Raw genomic sequence first — 21,089 nt, 5'->3', positions numbered from 1 at the left:
AGCAACACTTCACCCTGCGCTCCTTCACCCCTGTCCAAACATGCAGCAACACTCAGCAGAGCGTAAACAACAAACACTTTACTGAAAATGGGGAGTCTAAAAATATCACCTCGAAGAGATCCAAACACAAGTTGTACGTCTGTGAAGCACCTGTTAATCTCCACTCTGAAGGTGAGAATAGTCGTCTGTTAAAGACATGTGTTAAAAGCATTGAGTAAAATCAGGGTGTTTGTACTTCAAATGTCATAAGGGGTGCCCTAAATGTGTCCCTGGATAAGAGGTGAACAAGTTAAAATCAAGTAAAGCTTTTACTGACAGTTATGAGATATAATGTGACGATTCACACAAGTTTCATTCTCTGTCTGATCCGAACGGTCACTACTTTAAAGTCCAGCACCTGCACCAATCATGGATCAGAGCCAGTGCAGCCTGGAATTCTGGAGGAGAAGGAGCTGAACACGAGACATGGTTTAGACTTTGGGTGAGTCCTGTTCTAGCCCTGTTTTAATCCTGGTCTAGTCCAGGTTTAGTTCTGGCTCGAGTCCCAGTTTAGTCCAAATGCTGCTGTGTTAAGGCCTGGGTCATAGTTTCACTTTAGCTTTTATATTTTGGGTTTAGTCCAGGCTACTTCTTGTCCAGATTTGCAGTGAGTAGGTTGACAGAACTCCTATGTCCATGTCCATTCATCATCATGTTGTGGCCCCTGCTCTGACTCACAGCTTTGTCCGAGGGTTTCAATGATACTTTGTCTTTGCAAGGACAGGATCACAGACAGGAAAGAAGTCACCAGCAAATGACAAACAAACAACACAACTTACAATCCTATCAGTGAGCTTCCTAGGAAAGATTGATCCTAGTCTTTAGCACCGATCATTTCACCAGCCGTGATTGGTGCAGCAGGAGCAGTGGCTGCAGAAGGTCTACATTGAAAATCAATAGCACATTTCACTGCATGTGCAAATGAAAGGGCACTTACTTTAACTCGACTGTTGCTGTTATGTCATGCATTTCTCCACAAACAATAGCAATGCATACAGGCAAGCAGTGAATGACAAATACTGTGGTAAAAAAGAAAAGAAAAAGTAGTTAATTGAGGGTGCTCTGTGCATTTGGTCCAACAGCGCCCTCTGCAGTTATTACCACCACACTGCAGATCAATTCAATGTTTCTTTTTTTAAATTATGTGAACGTTAAATGTTTCAATGTCTTTATGATATTGAGGGAAATATTAGTACAAATATATCTTAATCCTTGAAAATGTAAGCAATACACAGTCATAAAGCATTGTTCAAAGTTGTTTTTACAATGTCAACCCAGTTTTGCACTAAAATATTGAACACAACCCAAAACGCAATTCCACATTAAAATAGATGGATCTCTAAACAGAAACAACACAATGTACCTTTTTAGAAAATATATTCAAACCATAGAGTTCCTTGGATCAGTCCCAAGCATTGATAAATCAGGTCAGCTCTGGTATGAAAAGAATGATGATGTTCAACAGTAAAACAAAGACGATTTCCTTTGGTGAGATTGGCCCCATGAAATATAAAAGACAGGAAACTGGACACTCTGGAGACAGTAAACAGGGGTCTATTTTATTTTTGAACGCGTCTTTTAATGAATGCATTTCAAGTACTCCAAAAATTACATCTCTTTGCACAATACAATTTGATTTTTTTTTTTGTAAAAATGTTCAAAGTGAACAAAAATTTCCGATACTGTATAAAACACAGTGAACATTAAAATCAGACAGTAGTATTACTTTTTAATTAATCGTGTTCTTTCGGCCTACAACAACCTACGACATTTCAACTCAATTTGGACATTTTCAGTGCACGTTTAGCTAAAAACTTTTACCAAGACTATGGAATTAAAAACAAAAGAAAATAAAGTTTACAGGCATTTAATCAGTTGTTCGTCTACTCATACCATGCCACAGAAAAACAAGGACAAAAATTAAAAAATGTAACTCCAACACACTGAACTGAATTGTCTGTGGTGAAACGTATCAGAAGCAAACTTTAGTTCGACTAGCACATAGAAGAACAAAAATAACTTATAGCGAGGAAAGTTTGTCACATATGAACATCTTTAAACAACTGGAATCAGAAATACAAAATAATGACCAAAACGTATCAAAATGTAATCATCATCTTCAAATGAAATGCAAATTTTTCGAAGTACTGTACAAGTTTACATGATAAATTTACCCCAGGCATTACAGTCGTGATTCAACACGGAAGTTGAAATTCTAAAAAGAGCTCCAGTTGTCGTTATACAGATGCAAGAAGCAGAGTGACGGTCAAATTCACAGAAAACTGTTGAAATTTAAAATAGGCAAAAACATAGTGTCAAGTCCCCTCCAGAGCAAGTGTGGTTATACTAGTCGTGTTACGTACTGCATGCATTAAGACATAATGGAAACCATACTTTCTGCTTCCGTGTCATCAACATTAATCAGGCTCCTTCAAATGTAAGTGTTAATTGTCTTCCAGGTAAACCCTAAATCAGAAAATGTCACCAGAACGTCATATTATGGCACTCTAAAGCAGATCACACATAAGTACAGTACTGTGCAATGCTTTCGGAAGGTGGAACATTGTAAAGTGATATAACTCTTGATCGATTTAAAGGGTTCTGTGCCATTTTAATACCAAATACACACAACAAGCTGCTTTTTTGTTCTACAATCTTAAAAGATAATAAATGAAAAAGTGTTTGAATGAAGTAGTATTTATCTTGATTTGAGTATTGACTTTCTTAATATAAGATTTGCCAATATTGTCCCAATTTGAACTTTGCAAAATGCTTGTCATTTTCTTCTTTTAAGTAAAACAAGATATTTTATGCTTCAACAAAAATATACACAAAACAAGATAAATACTACTTCTTTCAGGCACTTTTTAAAATCTTATTTGAAATGGTAATTTTTTTCCATTGAAGCCATTTCAGGGCACGACATCTTTATCATTGCGATCCGACCAGTGCGTTGGCAGTTGAGTTTGGTATATTTTGCACATTAATGCACCATTCTTTGTTCTTAAAGGACAAATATTATGCATTATTTGTATTGTTAATTACATGAATGCCTTTAATAACAAAAAAAAATCATTTGGATTTCTACACAGTTTTCCACTGGACTAACAGAGTTTTGGCGCCATCTACTATCTTGGCTGCAGAGGGAATTACGCACAGTTTTAAGAAAAGTTTCAACTCATGTTTCAAGCTGGCCTCTCACTTCCGGGTCTCAGGACGCAATTGTACTGATCGTGATTAGACAGAACGCGTCTGGAAATGATTTAAGGACTTAAAAAACAGCAGAAGCTAAATGCTACTCCAAGATAAAACCGTTGTGTATTCCGCACAGTACTGTAGCTCTAAAGGGGATGGCTCCATGAAGTCAAGCAAAACCCAAAGTCGGATACAAAAAGGAAAAACTGTCAACTTGTAGCGTGCTCAAGCTGGAATGTGTTTTTGTGTCAATACTGTTGCATCCACAGCACTGTCCGTTACGTTTTTAAGACATTGTCAGCTGTCAAAAGTAAAGTGTAGAGTGACATAGAAATAGTACAGACCTTTGTCAATTAAAGTCACATTAATAGATGTGTCTGCATGCCCACATTGAAAATCACCATCTGAAGAAGAATAATAGCATGATTTATCTTTTATACACAAGCACACTGGAGTTTGAATTGATTCCCACACTCATGTAAACTAACTTTTCAACATACACTTTTACACTAATCCACAGCAGCCTTCAATAGCTCCTCATCTTCATATTTCAACAGGTAGAATGATCAATTAGTGGTTATTGGTTCTTCATAATCAAATAAACAAAACAAAAAATAACTAATAATAAAAAGACATTGTCCCATACCAGGCAATACTCCCTTTTTCCAACAGTTCTTCTCTAGTTACACAAGCGACTGGACATGATGTTAGCAAGACGGAGGAAAAAACAAAAAAAGGGATTGTGAACAAAGAGGCCCTTGAAATGGGATATAATGACCTTTTTTGTTTGAATTGAATCTAGCAAAAATGAAAGAGCTCCACCTGATTGGACGCATTGAGCTTGATGGCCACAAATCCTCAAAAGTATTATCCAAGGAGCTCGCCTTGACCGTCCTTCGTGTGTTAGTAAGTCCTGAGAGCACTAACGGAAAAGAAAATCGAAAGAAAAATAAGTGAAGAATTACACATTTACAGTAGAAGAAATAGTTTTTCACTTATAATACACTAAATATGTACAATCACATGCAGAGGAACCGTCTGCACGAGACACGCCGGACGCGCCGGTGTCTTTGCCATTTTTCGACGCGTGTGAAATCAGGAGAAAAAAAGTGCCGCTTATTCCCCGCTGAAGTGTGTCTCTCTCTGGCTATGATGGCCCAAAGGAAAAGCACAGACAATTCACCAGCAGCCACGGGCGAGTCACTCAAGACAACGTCGCGATTAAAAGAATGGAGAAAAAAGAAAAAAAAAGACGAACTAACTAAAAAACAGAACACATCACAGAATGTCCTAAAGCTACACGTGATTCCTTAACTCCTTGGCACTCCTTCGAAAACGCTGTGTGGGGGGAAAAAGAAAAAAAGATGCTTCGATCGCACTGCAGATGGCCGACGGTCCACTCCTCAAAGAACCAGTTTAGTCGTTAGATTCAGTGTTTTCTGCCATGTCTGTGAGTCTATTGTCTATTATAAATGGAGGATATGAAGATGACCAACAACCGTGTCAGGCTTTTTCTTTGGATGGAGTGACACTGCTTTTGTTTTCCCACTGTAGGCACAAGGAGGAGCCAAGGCATCGGGGGGGTGGTGGTTGGTGGTAGTAGTCAAGAGGCAGGGGGGGGGGGCCCTCTTTAGCGTCTCATCTGGCCCATCTGATAGTTCTCTCGGGGCTGGCGGTGGTGGCGCTGTTGCTGCTGCTGCTGGGACGGTCGCGACTGCTGTCTCTGCTGCTGCTGCCTCTGCCCGCCGCCTCCTCCTCCTCCTCCTCCTCCTCCGCCTCCGCCTCCGCCTCCTCCGTGCGCGCTGTGGCCGTGGGGGTCCCGCGACTGGTGCTGCACCTGGGAGTTGGCGTGCTGCTGCGCTCGCCGCCTTTTCAAAGTGCCTACGAGAAGGGGTGGGAAAAGGTTAGTCGCGGGTGGGAGGGTTTTGAAACCTTTTACTTGTTTATTAACGCGGCGAAAAGCAAGAGTGCCGTTTTTAGTCCCACACAATCTGACAATCCTCGGGTTCAAAATGTTTGCCTAGGAGATTGGACAAAAGCCAAGATATAAACTATTTTTCCACACAGATTGCATAAGAATTCTACTCAAGCTTAGTGGTGAATGGCATTTCTATGGCTGAAAAGGTCGCATATTGTGGCAAATGTACATGATCATGCAAATATGTTTTGAGTAAGTAATGTATTCAGTTTATATTTTCTTCTGCTGCTCGGTTGCATGTCTGTAACAAATATAATTTCCTCTTGGGGACAAATGAGTCATTCTTAATATATGGTAACAAAATGTACTTGTAAATACATACAATTTATAGCAACGAAACGGTTTGTAACATCATTATAATAAGTAGTCCACAAATTGCAATGAGACATCACCAGTGCTGTTATTTAGACACTTCCATTAAAATGGCAGAACATCGAAGAAGATTACGTAGCGCAGTGAATCTTTGACTTCTCACCTGGAAGTGGTTTAGGTGGAGGCAGTTTGGGATTGCTGCTCGGTGTGTGGACGCTGCAAATCTTGATGAATCCAGCCATCAACATGATCAGAGCGATGCCCATCAGCAACACTGCCCACCAATGAGCCTGGACAAGAGGAACCTTTTAAAAACATCTGCATTTTGTCTCTTAACTACACTATTTTAGAATAACAAATTTACATAATTGCAATATATCTGAAAGACACTGCGCTGTATATTTTTTTTAGTATAATTTGACTGTTAAACTCTCATGCCATTCTAAAATATGTGTAGAAATGGAGACAACAAAAGGAACGTAAAGTACATACCACTATCCACTCGGCGATGTTCTCGTAAAGCTCTGGGTTGAAGATGGCCTTCTTGAGTCGGGCCAGGGGTCCGTCTGCGTCCACCAGGCGACACTTCATGAACACGTCGCAGTAGCCTTTGAAGTCGTTACAGGGCGATCCAGCCGGCAGGGTCGTCACCTTCTTATTGAAGAAACGGGCCAGTTTCTCTGAGCCTGTGCTGCTGCAGGTGTTTGGATTCACTGCGAACACGCGGGAGGGAGACAAATGAGCAAAATGCACTTCACCTTCCTTTTGTGCAGGACAAGATTAGACAGAACAGAAAGAAGAAATGCAATTGTCAATAAAAGCAGATGGAACAAAAAAAAATTTATTACAAGATATATCAAAATCAATGTTTCGGTGTAATCCCTCATTCGTCCAGGCGTGTTCCATAGTAGAAAAAGCTTCAGTTGTAGTCATCTGGACTCAGTTTGAAAAAATAGACGTTTCGACTCTCATCCAAGAGTCATTGTCAATAAAAGAATTTAGGTCGAGAACTCCGATATTAATACTGTTCTGTGGTAAGACCCGCCCATTGGGAGGAGCCTTCCTGAAGTAGAAAGAGTTGTTTGTTTCAACAGAAACTCCCCCCTTGTATCTACCGAGCTAGCCTATTCAGAATCTTAATGGGCTATTAGAAACCTCTTTGTCTTTGTGAGACCCTGGCTCAACCACCCTGAGTACCTGATTAGCATCTACATGTCCTGGTCCTGGTCCTCTACCTTTCCAGGGGTTCAGTAACCCATTATAAATAACAGGAAGATAGAATCTGAGCCCTCCATTTCTGTTTAAAGAAGGTCTTTCTTTTTTAACAAAAATAGCTTCCTTGACTCCTCTTTCAAACCATCTTTTCTCCCTGCTTAAAACCTTCACCTCACCGTCTTCAAACGAGTGATTAGAGGCTTCAAGATGGAGATGCACGGCGCTCTGTGGTCCTGAACTTGTATTTCTTCTGTGCTGATAGAGCCTCTTGTGTAGAGGCTTTTTCGTCTCACCTATGTACCGTTCTTTACAGCTTTCTTCACTGCATTGGATCGAATAAACTACATTGCTCTGTTTTTGAGTCGGCAACTTGTCCTTTGGGTGAACCAGTTTTTGTCTTAAAGTGTTTCCTGGTTTAAAATAAACAGGGACTTCGTGTTGTCTAAAAATTCTCTGCAGTTTTTCCGAGAGGCCAGACACATAAGGGATAGAAACACCCTTCCTTCTCTGTTCAGTTTCCCTTTTGTCCTGCTTCTTGGTTCTCTTCACTCTGTTGAGGGCCCAAGCGGGGTAACCACAGGCTGAGTCTATTTTTTCAAACTGAGTCCAGATGACTACAACTGAAGCTTTTTCTACTACAAAATCAATGTTGCAATTTCAGTGTGTGCAAAGACTGACATTATTTAAGTCCTCTACACACCAAAAAATATCCTGTCTTATTCCGTATAAAACCTGCTAACTCTGTAGATTAGACCTACACCAACACATTTTGAACTGTGTGGGATTTATGGATTAGTTTAAGAATTCAGATTTCAGTCTTTAACGTTAACGCTTCTGGACGTGTTTGAAAGGTGAACTTTGATCAGAATTCTCTCAGAATCAAAACGTACATCACAAATTGAATTGTCACAATGCTTGACAGAACAATAGCAATTCAATACGTTTCCAAAATTGCTCCGCTCTATGATAAACTATAATTAGTTAATTAAAATATAATTATAATTACAGCAGACGTTAAAAAAAAAAAGAAATCTATATCAATTACACAAAACACTGCAAAAACACTGTAGAAGCATAATATATCCATCCATAATTAAAATAGAAAATAAGAACCTTATCATCTTATTTTGTGAACAGTTATGACAATAGTGGCATTATAATAGTACCAGTAAAGGTAATAATCAAGTTAAGTCTAATATAGAAGTTTTAAAACGCTGCATCGGTTAACAAAGCCAGTGTCCTGCTCTGTTCCTCTTGACCGCACATGAAGGCTTATTACGGGGGTGTATCTGGATGCGGTCACTCACTTTTCTCCATGCAGCACACATGGCAGAGCTCGGTCTCGTCCTTCCCGTCTTGGCTGGCACAGGTGCACGCCTCCAGCCCGTACTTCTCACAGATGGAGCCGGAGCAGCCCTGCGGGGACAGGTGAGATCAGTCAGTGACAGGTGTGAACACAAACTCTTCTCTTCCATAGCAACCAGTGTCTACTGGGAGGGAGACTTATGCACCGTCCCTCAGCTCCTCCAAAGCTCAATATTTCTTGTACCCCGAACGTCAAAAACTGGCAGGCAAAACTCATACGTTACCAGCTTTCGTAATTCAAGCTATTTTTAAACAAACTATAAGTATTTGTTTGGTTTTAATAAGAGATTTTTACTTTTATACAAACATATTTACTGTAATGTTACCCCAACAGCCTAGTTTTTAATCACAACCATAATGTATTTAATCTGTAAGAAAGTCATTTTAAAACATTTCGACATCAACATTTTAGTATACAGTATATGTCAAAATTCCTACTTTTCAAGATGAAAGAAGATCTCTTTAATTGGAAGTACTGGCAAACTCAACCATACTTTATGATTATATATGACTTTTCTTATTGTGCTTTTTTCTAGTACTTAGCAATAAACTCTATAACATGTGTCGAAGATCATTTTTTATATGGCTTAATAATAGAAATGGGACCAGTGACTTCCTGTTAAAAATTGCAGAATTGATAAGCACTGCCTCTTCATAGTTCTTTATAATATTTCACAGTAGCAAGTAGTGGATCTTCATTTACTTGGTTTTATTGTTGAAAAATGTAACATAACACTGAATAATTGCTAGTTAGTACACAAAGTGAGCGGGGATAGGGGGTAGGTGAAAGCTGACATTTTCTGAGCATTTAAGCCTCAATTGCAGGACAACATGGGATTTGTCAAACATGCATGAATCAAGCTACTAAATACAACTCTGAGTACATTAATGACAAGGGAACACTGCTAGAACATGGTTAAAAGCTTGCAAAAGTTTATTTAGCATAATACGTCTTCTTTAACAGAATTACAAAGGGCTTTACATGCGAAAAATCAAACATTCTCACCCCATTGAGGCAGACTTGTGTCTCTCCGTGGCAGGCGGTGAAGTTTGCTTTGGGCTCAGACGAGGGGCACTGGGGGGTCAGGCCGTTGCACATGCCCTGGTGGGCGCACTCCGACTCCTCGCGACACTTCTCATTACGGCCCTTGTAAGAGCAGTCCGAGTTACAGCATGGACCCTGGCTTGGACTGAAGGACATAAAAGAAAACAAAGACTTTTTAATCAGGTGTGAAAAAATATTGCTATAAAATACATCAAGAAGGTGGATAACGTGGACTCAAGTTCAACCCAGAAAGGTTTTATTTGTATTATTATTTTTATTTATTTATAGCCATGTACAAATAAAGGCTTTTAAATGTTCAAGCGTGCCATGGAGTTCTTTGCCTGCTACTCTTTGACAGCTACTTCTTTTTTCCTCCCTTTTGAGGTACGCCAAGAAAATGAAGAAAACAACTTTGATTACCGGTATATTCTCAATTTCAAATGGGGAAAAATCGGGAAAACATTTGCCTCTGAAATAGAAGATCATAAACATTGCATTTTGAACACTATCTCGTTCTCTTTAGGATTACAAGACAAGACCAGTGCCCCCCCCCCCCCAAAAAAGAGATCAACTAAATGCTTCAAGCTAGATCTTCTCTTTTCATTCCAAACTATCCATATTTTAGTTGATACATTTCTTTGTGCATATATTTTCTCTAAAGGTGACTTTTCGCGGGACGCACCTGCAGACTTTCCCAGGCTTGAGCTTGCACTTCTTGTTGTCGGGCTGGTTGGCGTCGTAGCAGCACTGGTCTCTGCACTGATCGCTGTAGCCACAGTCGCACTCCTCTCCAGGCTCCACCAGCCCGTTCCCACAGATGGGCTGACCAGACTCTGTTTACCAAAGCAAATACTCAGAGAATCAACATGGTGTCTGATAACACAGCACAGACCAACATGCAGAACGGGGCTTTAGCCAGAAATATTTCAGATTGAGTTGAAAATGAAACTCAAACTTTTGCCACAATACCTTTAAATTATAATATGACTAACAAAAACATAATTAGGATAAGTCCCAGTACGTCTTAATGTCTTAGTATGTTGTGTAGCTTGTTGCAAACACTGTTCCTTCCTTGTGGGACTGGCCAAATCATGTAAAATTAATAAATCATTGAATAGAACAAGAAAAAAATATTAGTATATGAGTGTTTTTGTTCAAGCTTATTCCCTAGAATCAGTAGTATAGCATTAGAACTGCATTAGTGTCATAAAGTACTTTCCCAGGAGCTCAAATCCCATAAATTATTCTTTATCTCTCCATACTCTGTGGTAGCAAGCTATTTCTGTAGCCACAACTACCGTGACATATGTGTGGGAGTCAATCTGCACTTACTCCGACCACCACCAAGCACACAGCACATTCAAACATCGGAAAGATGGGTAAATTCTCTTCCCAAGAACCATTATTTGACAAACCTAATCTATTAAGTTATAAATGAAGCGCAGAACCAATAAAAACTGACCGACAAAGCAGTTGCCCCTCTTCTTCTCCAGGACGTGGCTGATGTTGCGCACGCTGCAGATGGAGAACTTGTTGTTGTTGAGCTTGTCTCCTGACGTGGCCCGTGCGTACATGATGTAATTGCCCTTTTCCTTCTTGTCTTGGCTCTTAGATTCTCCCGGCGTGCACTCGGCCCCCGAGTCGTGCTGCGAGCCAAAACATGTGGGGAAATTGTGGAAATTAAAAACAACTTCCAAAACAGAGACGCACAATGCCTGGCACATACGTTCATGAGAGCAGTTCACGAGCCATCCACGTTACTCACCGGGGAGCCAAAGTTATGTCCTACTTCGTGTGCAAAAGTGATATGGGAGACTTTGGGTGGCACGTGGGAGGCATAATTTTGTACAGTAATTATCCCGGTGTTGAGAGACTTCTTCTTGCCGTCTGAATACAGTTTGCTCTTCTCACAAATGCCACCAGAGCTCCCTAGAATAAGCAAACACAATATTTAAACCACTTGTAACATTAAATTGTGATTAGATCATTGTTACTGTAAATGCAAAAAAGAAGGGGAAAAAAAAGATGCGCATTCAATATGAAAGTTTTTACTAAATTAATTAACAATTTACAGGGATGCTGCTCATGTTAAATTGTTCCTCCAAAAGAAATATGAAAAAATAATAATAATAATACATTTATACTTTTTTTTGTATTATTATTTTCATGATAATTACAATTATTATTATAATCATTAGTATTAGTAGTAGTAGTATTAGTATTATCACAACAATGACTAGACCCAATCACATGTCCTCACTAAAGGGGCTGTACCTAATTTTGTTCATATGACAGTACAGATGTATTTTAAAAGTGAAAATGAGACCGCTGAGTGCTTTCTGCATCAAATTATAGAGCAGGAAGTTGCTGTTAGCTAGTTGTTGTTAGCTTTACCGTGACGGCGCCCTCACTCTCTAAGTTGTGAATGATAACGAAGCTCGGAATGCATTAGGCAAGTGAGCAATACATGTGAACGGCTCTAAAAGCATTTAAAATTAACTTTAATAAACTTTTATAAATGAACTATGTTCTATTTGTAAGTCACATTTTAAAGACCACTGGATAGTTGTAATTGTCGTTTTGTACCATCTTACCTGAGGGCGCTCCAACCCAGGCCAATCCCAACACACCATCGTCAAAGTCTCTGTCCGTGAAAACATAGGCCAAACAATAGTCGTCGTGATTCTGCTCCGAGTTCAGCTCCAGAAACTTCTCCACTCCGATGTTTGCAAAACGAAACGGGTTGGACCTGTCCCTCTCGTCACTGGTGGTATTAATCTAGACAGGACAGTGTGAATAAATGGATTTACGATCAAACGCAGAGGTCAGATTTGAATTGCACTGAAGACTAAATGGACCGTGCGACATACCCGGATCCTTTTAACCATGAAGCTGATGTTTCGAATGCCCATAAAGTCAGTTCCCTGATAAATTGCGTCGATGGCCTTGACATGACTCGAGATCTGGAGAAGTAAGAAAGAGTTTTGTACAATTTACTAAAGAGAAAGGTTATAACTACAGCCATAAGCTCAAAACGTCTACAAATGTGCAGTGGCTCCCAAACTGCGATATGGTACTCTTGTCGGGTTTAATTTAAAGTACATTTTATTCATGTTTTATCATTCTTTGGGCTGCATTTGAACCCAGACTAAGTCAGGTTACAGAGTTACCGGTTGTTTTGTTTGAGGTGGTACATGGTGTGATTTTATTGAAAATAAAATTGTTTCAGAATCAGAATCAGAAAGGGGTTTATTGCCATTTGTCGATGAACAAAAATTCACAAACAAAGGAACTTGTCCTGGTGTTTCGGTGCAACACAAACAACAAACATTGAACACTTTTGAAGGTATTTCAAATGTGTGTTTTTTATTCAACTGTTTTTGAAGTACGGTAAATTGTATATGGTTGGCAATTAGTTGTATTTAGAGGCCATATATTATATAAAAACTAGTTTGAGGCTTTTTGGCCCGTAGGCTTTACTGGACTGGGCAGTGCAGCCTGAAATGGGGACGGAACATGGAAGGACATGCAGCAAAATGTCGTACCCGGACTTGAACTTGACTTGAATCAGCCTGCCCACACAGCAGACATCTACTCGACCTTCGAGCAGCTTCTTTAAGTATGATTTAACAATGTTATAACACAATCCTGTTTACAAGTTCATTTGGTTCTAAGCCTCATAAATCACTCGGTTCTAAAGTTCGCTTAAATGCGACTTCAAAAGGAAGATATCCAAAAGTCTCCTGTGCTGTTTTTAAGTCAATAAATTATCACTAAATAAATGTGATTTGACGGAGTGAATCCAAACTATGAGCTTACAATAGCATACCGGAGGAAGGCTAGCTTTTGTTTATTTCCCATTGGAAATTCCCTCAGGCAATCCTGATGAGAAAATAAAGTCTAGTTTTCATTACTGACATCATTTTAAGTTGTAAAACATGAGACTCCTCAGCAAAAGTAAGGCATAATATGTGTTCCTTACAGAGCAGAATAACTAGAATTATTAAAAGAATCAATTTGTAAAACAGAATAAAACGTGTACTAAAAAACATGACTAATGAGGTCATGTTTTTTAGCAGTACTCACTGACATCTTTAAGCTGTTTGTGGCTACATTAATTGAATTTTAATGCCATGTTTCTTCATAAATTATTAATTGAGACAGCATTTACATAGAAGACTTGCTTGTGCTTTAATTAACTGAAGTTGTTGGTTATAAAAAAAGAATACAAAAATGTGATCACTGCTTATAGGAGGGTATGTCTCCTAATTATAGAAGGGAATGATTCATGATTTACATCTTCACCGTTAGTTGTTACAGTGACAAACGTGCCCTGAAACGTGTGTGTGCGGGGTGCACTGTACGCTGTACCTGTGCTATAACGGCCTCCCTGGTTTTGTAGTACTTGAAGAAGAGATGGTCCGTCTGAATGAAGAGCTGACAGGTGTTCTTCTCGGCCTGGGCCATCCTCCTCCTCCTCAGCAGCACCGGCCCATCAGAGTCCTCGTCAGTGTGGACATCCTGACACATTTAGAAATGGGTTTAGAAACAGGCAAGATTATAAACAACGCCCTAACAGCTAATGCTGATGCACTTCTTGGTATCAAGAAACTAGCACCTTGTAAAAATCATAACATTGGAAGTATGCATGTTGTAAATTACCTTGTTTTTTTATTATTCATAATTTGTCATATTGATAAAAATCAGACATCGTTTATAATTCATTGACATTTTCATTTTAAGGCAAGTTTATTTGTAAGGCAATTCAAAGTGCTTCACACAACAGGAAAAAAAATCATTAAAATACAGAAATCACATAACAGCTTAAGAAAAAAAAAGAGAAAATTGCAAATAAAGTCCTTTCAGTCATAGGCAGAGTAGTCTAATCTACTGGAGACAAACGCGTGGATAAGTCTCTCCAAGTCTGGTTTAGACACTGTACTTTTTTACATGGCTGTTAAAGTTGAAGTCTGAGTCCATTATTAACCCCAGATTTCTAACTTGATTTGTAAGTTTTAGAGCGAGACTCTGGAGGTGACTGCAAACACTTTCTCTTTCTTTTCTGTGGGCCAAAGACGATGATTTCAGTCTTGTCTGATTTATGTTGTTTTGCATCCCACACTGATCAGTTGGATGCAGTGAGAGTCAATCCACTGTTCCATATTCACCTGCCGACAGTGAAACATAGATCTGAGTGTCGTCTGCATACATTTTGCTGCATACTGACTGACCTAACGACAGCATGTAGAGGGTGAACAGAAAGGGTCCCAGGATTGACCCTTGGGGCACCCCACAGGTCAGGTCATGTGGTCTGAGACACAGCTACCAATTTCAACAAAGTACTTCCTGTCTTCCAGATAGGACCTTAACCAGTTTAGGACAGTGCCAGTGATGCCCACCCAGTCCTCTAGTCTCTGTAAGAGGATCCCATGATAGACAGTGTCAAAAGCAGCACTCAGATCTAACAGAATAAAGACTGAGGCTTTGCCTGTGTCAGTGTTCAGGCGGATGTCATTTGTCACCTTGACAAGATCAGTCAGAGCTGTGATGAGGTCTAAAACCTGACTGGAAAACATCAAATGAGTTGTTTATTAAGAGGAAATCAGTTTAAGAGTCTGTATATTCTAAGTAACAATTACAAAAATCTAAATACGATTATATTGTATAGTCGACTAGTCACGATTAGCTGAGTAATTGTTGCAGCACTATTTGTAGGTGATACATTGAAACATAGTTCTCAGCTCAGTTATGCTCACAATCTTGTTTACCTTGAGTGGCTCTTGTACACCAGAGCCTTGATACTTCCTCATTCGGTCAAACACAGAGCCGTTGGCACAGCCTCCCTCCGGGCCGTACTTGTGTGGATAGTCTGAGGCACAGAGATACAATACAGTAGGATTATGGCAGATAATGTCAGCCACTTAACCCACTGAGTCACTCTATTTCCAGCTCCATTCACAACCAGCTAATGGACATGCTTACAGCTACTTCCCTCACCCGTGTGGCTATAATAACTTGGCCTTTACTTTAAGTACACAGATAATTGGAAATTACGAGGTGCAAGAACTCTCAAGAGGGAGGCTTGGCGCACACTCTGTAACTGGCCTGTGGTTATATCTTTTATGAGAGGTATGTGTCATGGTTTAGCATGCAATACAGCCATATACATTTATAATACTGCTAATAATAATATTGCAATTTACTAAAAGAAGTATGTAAAACCTTTTGTACCGAGACAACACATACATACAATATAATGAGCTGAACTGCAACCCATCACAGTGGTTGGAAAATGTTTAAAAATAAAAATGTTAGGGGGAGTATGACAACGTATAGCAAAATCAATAAAGCCTTTGATGCTGGTGTATAAAGTAATCATATATGTATATAGTATTGTATATTATATAAGTTTTGGAATTTGCATTTTTCATTCTGTTTAAATGAATCAATTGCCCAAGAAGACAGCAAAGCTATTATGGGACAATCACGGAAGCTTGAACCTAACCAACCATGAACTTCTCAAATCAGTATTAGCATATTTGTACATTTCATTACACTCAGCCAATGATTACAAGCAAATGGCCTGTCAGAGTGAACTCGGGCCAGTGAGACTTACGTATGTCGTCCTCATGGTACATGACAGAGTGGAAAGGCACGTTTTTGCCCTCGAGGTATCTGTCGGCAGGCTCCACGTAGTAGGTGCCCTGGTAGCTCTGTATGAAGCCCTCGAACTTGCCATCCACAAGAGAGCCATGAGTAAGTGTGTTTTTCTCACCTGGTAGTTCAAATGAAACTCTTTTAGTGACAAAAATACATGGCTGCATGTCTTAAGCGTGTACAAAATAGGACATAAAAAGGCTTTTTTTTTTTTTTTTTTACATAAAAGGGACAATGTGTATAATTGTCAAAACAAAGTGACCTGTACTTTAACTCAGTTTGCTAGGGGGTAAATCAGAGGTGTCCCAACTATGGCCCATGGACAAAATGTGGCACTCAGACCAGTTTATGTTAGCCCTTAGCCCTCCTGCTGAATTGGTCAAAATGATAATAGGCAGACTTTTTATGGCAAATTCAAGTAATTCTACTACTATAATCTCATAAGAAAGCACAGCACTGTGATACAGACCAAAAAGCCATGTCCCAAGCCTTATTAAAGGGTTCATTGGCTCTGTCAAAGCTACGTGAAAATGCATCCATCAAAATGACTCATTGTATTCACCACCAGTCCTGTGGCCCTCCGCTTCGAATATGATTCAATAGGCGGCCATGCGCCTTCTATATACGGTACTAAAGCCTTATTTTTGACAATGGGAAGTCATTTGGACTGGTTAGTTTGTTACCATCTCAAATCGGTACAAATTCTCCCCCAAAAAACTACTGGACCTGAATTAGTGTATTGGCCACTACTGCACTTACATCAAACAATATTTTCAAAATGATACACAATAATTTACTTGTGTAAATCTCACCATAAATTTCTCCAGTGTATATATGAGATGTATCATAAGGGATCTCTTCTCCTGAAACGTCTACCTTCAAATCTTGGGAAAATAAAGAAGTGTCTCTCTGCATGCGCAAGTTAAAATGCCTGGGGAAAGATATATAAAAATTAAAAAACACTTCAAAAATCCTGTGAACATAAATACAATACAGTGCACCATAATACCTACAGAAAGAAACTGTGCATTAATATATGGGTTAAAATGTGCATTTTTAAACTGCAACATGTTTAGGCGTCATGGAAATCAGTGATATGCAACAAGCCTTTGAGAAAATGCAAATTACATAAAAGGATGAAAGGAGATGCACAGTTAGTAGAAAAACAAAGACACATTATCTGACGAGAGGAAGCCACAATTTTTATCTCTCACAAGAGCAAACAATGCGACTGTGGTACACAAAATCAATCCAGGCTTGTTTGTAGTTTATTGTCGTTTTATTCTCTTCTATGGTTTATAACAGCATTAGGCCTCGTTTTGTCTATGATCAGAAATAGGTTTTGTGATTTAGTCTTAGTTTCTATTTTCGGACGTGATGGGAAAGTGCACTGGGGTAAACCAGGGGATGTTAGAACAATGGTGTTTTGTTGATGAAGCATAGGAGAGGAAGACAAAGATGTTACAGTTGCTTTGGTCTCATGTAACACCAACGCAGTGGTTTACTGTAAGCGCCTAGACTGTTTCTACAATAAGCAGCTTAATTAACAACACACACACAAGCCTTCTGCAGAGTATAGTGGGTTTTTGGGATTCAAATCATAGAAAAAATATTATAATTTGCAGAATGGCTCATTAGAGAGTTATCTAGTCGGACAGAGCACCTCTGGGTTCAACAAAAACAACCCTGGAGGAAAAGAATGGACATTTCAGAGTTACTATTAAACAGATACAAATGTGCATGGTTATTCATGTTATCCATCATCAATTAGTAATAATCACCAAATATTACAAGCAAATACATATATAAGAAAAAGACATCATTGTATAATAAAGTGGATTGTGAGTATAAACCAAAGACTGTCAACAACAGCCAGTGTGATCCTTAAACCTAACTTATAGACATTTACAAACTGAATGGAAAATGTGGTGCAAATTTGTATAAAAAGGAACAAAATGATTCCTTAAAAATTAGCTGACCAAGTGGATAATCTGATATAGGGATTTCAAAAGGACTTAGGATCATTGTTCGCAGTCCCATTAAAACCTGGAGAAAAATCAGGCCTTGCCACTTTCACAACGATAACAGCACATGCCAAGATCTCAGCCAGATGGTCCCGACTCAACCACACCACCTCTTCAACGACCGCCTGCAATACCAACTCTGTCTGCATTTAAAGGAAAAGCACCATTGATTTAGAGAAATACTACATTTCACCTTAATTCAACTGTACGTTTACAATATGTGCTGCTATTCTGACAATTATAGGGCTGAGATAACGTTTAACAAACTTAGGCCATATAGATCAAAATGTTTTATTTAAATAGCAAACTACTGAAAAAAATGTTCTAAAATCCAAAAAGGACATAGCGGCAACCTACATGTAGTTATTCAATTATGGTTACTTTCTGAATAAAAATACCATGACCTTTGTGTGTACTCAATAGCATGAACTTCCTGAAATACTGTATAATGACACAAAGGCAGACAAACCTTCCATGGGCGTGAAAGTCTAAATGGAGGAACTTGTCCTCGTGGGACAGTGCCCTCTTGGCTCTCTGGTGATGGTGGTGCACCAGCTCTGTGTCGTAGGACAGGCCTTCATAGTGCAGGATGTACTTGTTCAGAGGATTCCTATAATGTCCTGTGGAGAAAAACACAGTATTTCAGCACCCTCTAAATAAATGATAAATCAAAACATAATTAATGCAGACCCCAGTAAGTTAACTTTTTAGAAGAATCAACAGAGAGATCGGGGCAGAGCATTCCATCGTTTTGGGGCCACAGCCTGAAAGGACTCGTCTTCCCGAGTTTTAAACTTTGTTTTTGGCACCACAAGCAGGTTCTGACCGAAGCTACAGAAAATACAGGATGTACCGGGGCCTCTCAGTACATCCTGGATTTTCTGTATCCTCTGTGCTGACCTGCACTTCCATGAAGTACTCAAGTTAAAATCAATTTTGAACTTTTGAACTGTATTGGCGGAACTTTTTTTTATATTGCTCACAAGAGTTCAAAATGTAAGACGTTTAGCGTTTACAATTATATTAAGATCTTAATCTTAAAACAGTCCTTAATAGGAGAGAAACTTCTAATTGTTATGTCCAGGAATTGTGACAACCGGTAAATCTTAGCCAGCAAAGATCATTCCAGCAAAACATGATTCATTTGGGTGTAACATGAGACATCTGGGTGGAAGTTATACATTATGGTATTAAGAGGACACAAGTTGAATGGTGCCAGCTTGAACCTCTACAATGTCTGAAGATGCTAAGTAAGGCATGTATGTAATTGAGCATTGACATGTTTACAATGTGGTTTAACTGGTGTAGATTGCACAAAAGGGTGACAAAAAGGCCAATAAACTGACAAGACAAACGAGAGGCGCAAGACGTCTCAAATACATTCCAAGAAAATTCTATAAAAATGGGTAACGAATTACAAACGTTAAGGTTTTGAGACATTCAACTTGCATTAAACCCTTTTTCAACCAAACCAAATAGTGTATAGATTCTTACTGAGTTTCTAGTTTGAAAGAGACCTTATACATTTGCAATACTTTGAATTGAGCACATTTTAGTGTGTGAATACAAAAGAGACAGATTTTTAAGATTAGAGAAACCCAAACTCATCCAGCACGAGCCTGAGCATTGTCTGTCGCCATAAACAACCCTAAGGTCTATTTAAATCACACGAATGGCAGATTTAGAAACATCCTTATCAACAGCCAGTCTGAATAACTTGTTTGATTTTTTTATTTACCAAACTCAAACTTTGGGCACCACAATTTCACAAACTGCTTCATGTTTAAAAAAAAATGCATATTACTGAAATATGGGTGTTGTTTGAGTGAAGTTGAGTGAAGTGAAGAAGTGAAAATATACATCAAGATCATGAAGTACACAGCGTATGAACATAACGAGTAGTCTGTGTGTTTAAGGCCAGTAAGCTATAGATGACCGGATTATATGTAATTTAGCAACAAAAATGAGTTAGTACGCCAAGCTTGAGTTGTTCATGTGTCTTATGAAATATTTAACCTAAACTATTGCATTTTTCATCGAGGTGACTATGAGAAGTGAAGGCAATGGAAATGTCTCACACAAACAAATAAATACAATCCCAAGATCCAGGTTGGGAGGGCAGCTTTCTACTTTAATGTAGTAATGTACAGTCTAAAAATATCTGTCTTTCATCCAGATACAGCTTTGATAGCCATAATACTTCACATAAATAACATTTAATGCTTTCTTTAGGCCCATGTACTTCAGTTGTCTTGTACATTCTGATAACGAAGACTTGAAACACTGTGTACTTGATAAAGCCAGTAGCAAAACGTCCAGTGAATGACACATTTAATGAAACAGGATATACTGCGTTAGGCTTCAGTCTGGGAGACGTGAAATCAGGACGAGCTCGACCGACACGGACAGACAACATGCACCTTGTGGCTGACTTGTTTTTCCTTCTGATTAAAAAGATTAGGGCTAAATGTTAGCCCAGAGCTAACGGTCCGTTTAGCAGTCGGCATCTCCATCTTCTCATAACAATGGCTGTCGGCGCTGTTCGCACGACCACAACAAAACCCACACAAACCGCAGGATCACACGGTGACAGCGCACACTGTTCATTCACCATCACTGGGATCTGTTAACTACACCCGCAAATCAAAGAGGAGCCCGTGTTCAGTCACAATAACATAAGCAGTACAGCGAAAGGGTGCAGTCTGGTTCATAACAAGCAGGCCTTGCTGATCCTTTGCGTTAGCAAACGGGCTACAGTCTTTCTGCTCCTCTCAGCCGCTTCATGGATTTAACAGAAGCTACAGGGCTTTCGGAGCACGTTTCACTCACCTTCGGCGTAGTTAAATAAGTAAACGAAGAGGAAAAGTTTAAGAAGGACCATATCTGACAAATCCATTGTTAGAGCATTGATACCGTTTTCACTTTATTGTCCTACTTAGATAGGCGCAGACGCCCTGTGTGTTTATTGCAGCTTCCTCTCACCGCCTCCTCTCTCTCCTGCGCGCTGACGTCAGACGCATGGATACAGGCATCCCTTCCCCCATGAACCAGGACCAGGCATAGGGACCAGGCATAGGGGCCAGGGACCAGGGACCAGGACCAGGCATAGGGACCAGGCACGAGGGACCAGGCATAGGGGCCAGGGACCAGGGACCAGGCATAGGGACCAGGCATAGGGACCAGGCATAGGGGCCAGGGACCAGGGACCAGGCATAGGGACCAGGCATAGGGGCCAGGGACCAGGCACGAGGGACCAGGC

General features: G+C 39.6%; 1 protein-coding gene across 1 annotated transcript; it reads right to left on the bottom strand.

Annotated features, from left to right (window-relative positions):
• Positions 1-1,577: 1,577 nt before the first annotated feature.
• LOC140349576 (disintegrin and metalloproteinase domain-containing protein 10-like) lies at positions 1,578-20,847 on the bottom strand. Its single transcript, XM_072435964.1, has 16 exons — positions 20,660-20,847; positions 18,300-18,450; positions 16,619-16,737; positions 15,766-15,924; positions 14,918-15,018; positions 13,521-13,670; positions 12,020-12,112; positions 11,744-11,927; positions 10,915-11,078; positions 10,612-10,795; positions 9,832-9,982; positions 9,111-9,294; positions 8,047-8,155; positions 6,017-6,237; positions 5,688-5,814; positions 1,578-5,115 (listed from the first exon to the last, which is right to left on the bottom strand). Exons 1-16 carry the CDS (start codon positions 20,724-20,726, stop codon positions 4,865-4,867), a joined length of 2,415 nt encoding a protein of 804 aa, XP_072292065.1. The 5' UTR covers positions 20,727-20,847; the 3' UTR covers positions 1,578-4,864.
• Between the last annotated feature and the right edge of the window lie 242 nt (positions 20,848-21,089).

The sequence above is a fragment of the Eucyclogobius newberryi genome, unplaced genomic scaffold, assembly GCF_026437365.1.
Source record: "Eucyclogobius newberryi isolate DKJ021-1_F unplaced genomic scaffold, fEucNew1.0.hap1 SCAF_7, whole genome shotgun sequence".
NCBI classification, from domain to species: domain Eukaryota; kingdom Metazoa; phylum Chordata; class Actinopteri; order Gobiiformes; family Gobiidae; genus Eucyclogobius; species Eucyclogobius newberryi.
This window is presented reverse-complemented; position numbering and strand designations above follow the sequence as displayed.

Excerpts from the sequence above, each read along its gene's own strand:
- LOC140349576 (XM_072435964.1), bottom strand. The coding sequence starts at position 20,726 with ATGGATTTGTCAGATATGGTCCTTCTTAAACTTTTCCTCTTCGTTTAC. Across the intron at positions 16,738-18,299 it reads GACTTTCACGCCCATGGAAG|GCATTTTAACTTGCGCATGC; the intron begins GTTTGTCTGCCT and ends ATCTTTCCCCAG. Across the intron at positions 15,925-16,618 it reads ATACACTGGAGAAATTTATG|GTGAGAAAAACACACTTACT; the intron begins GTGAGATTTACA and ends TTGAACTACCAG.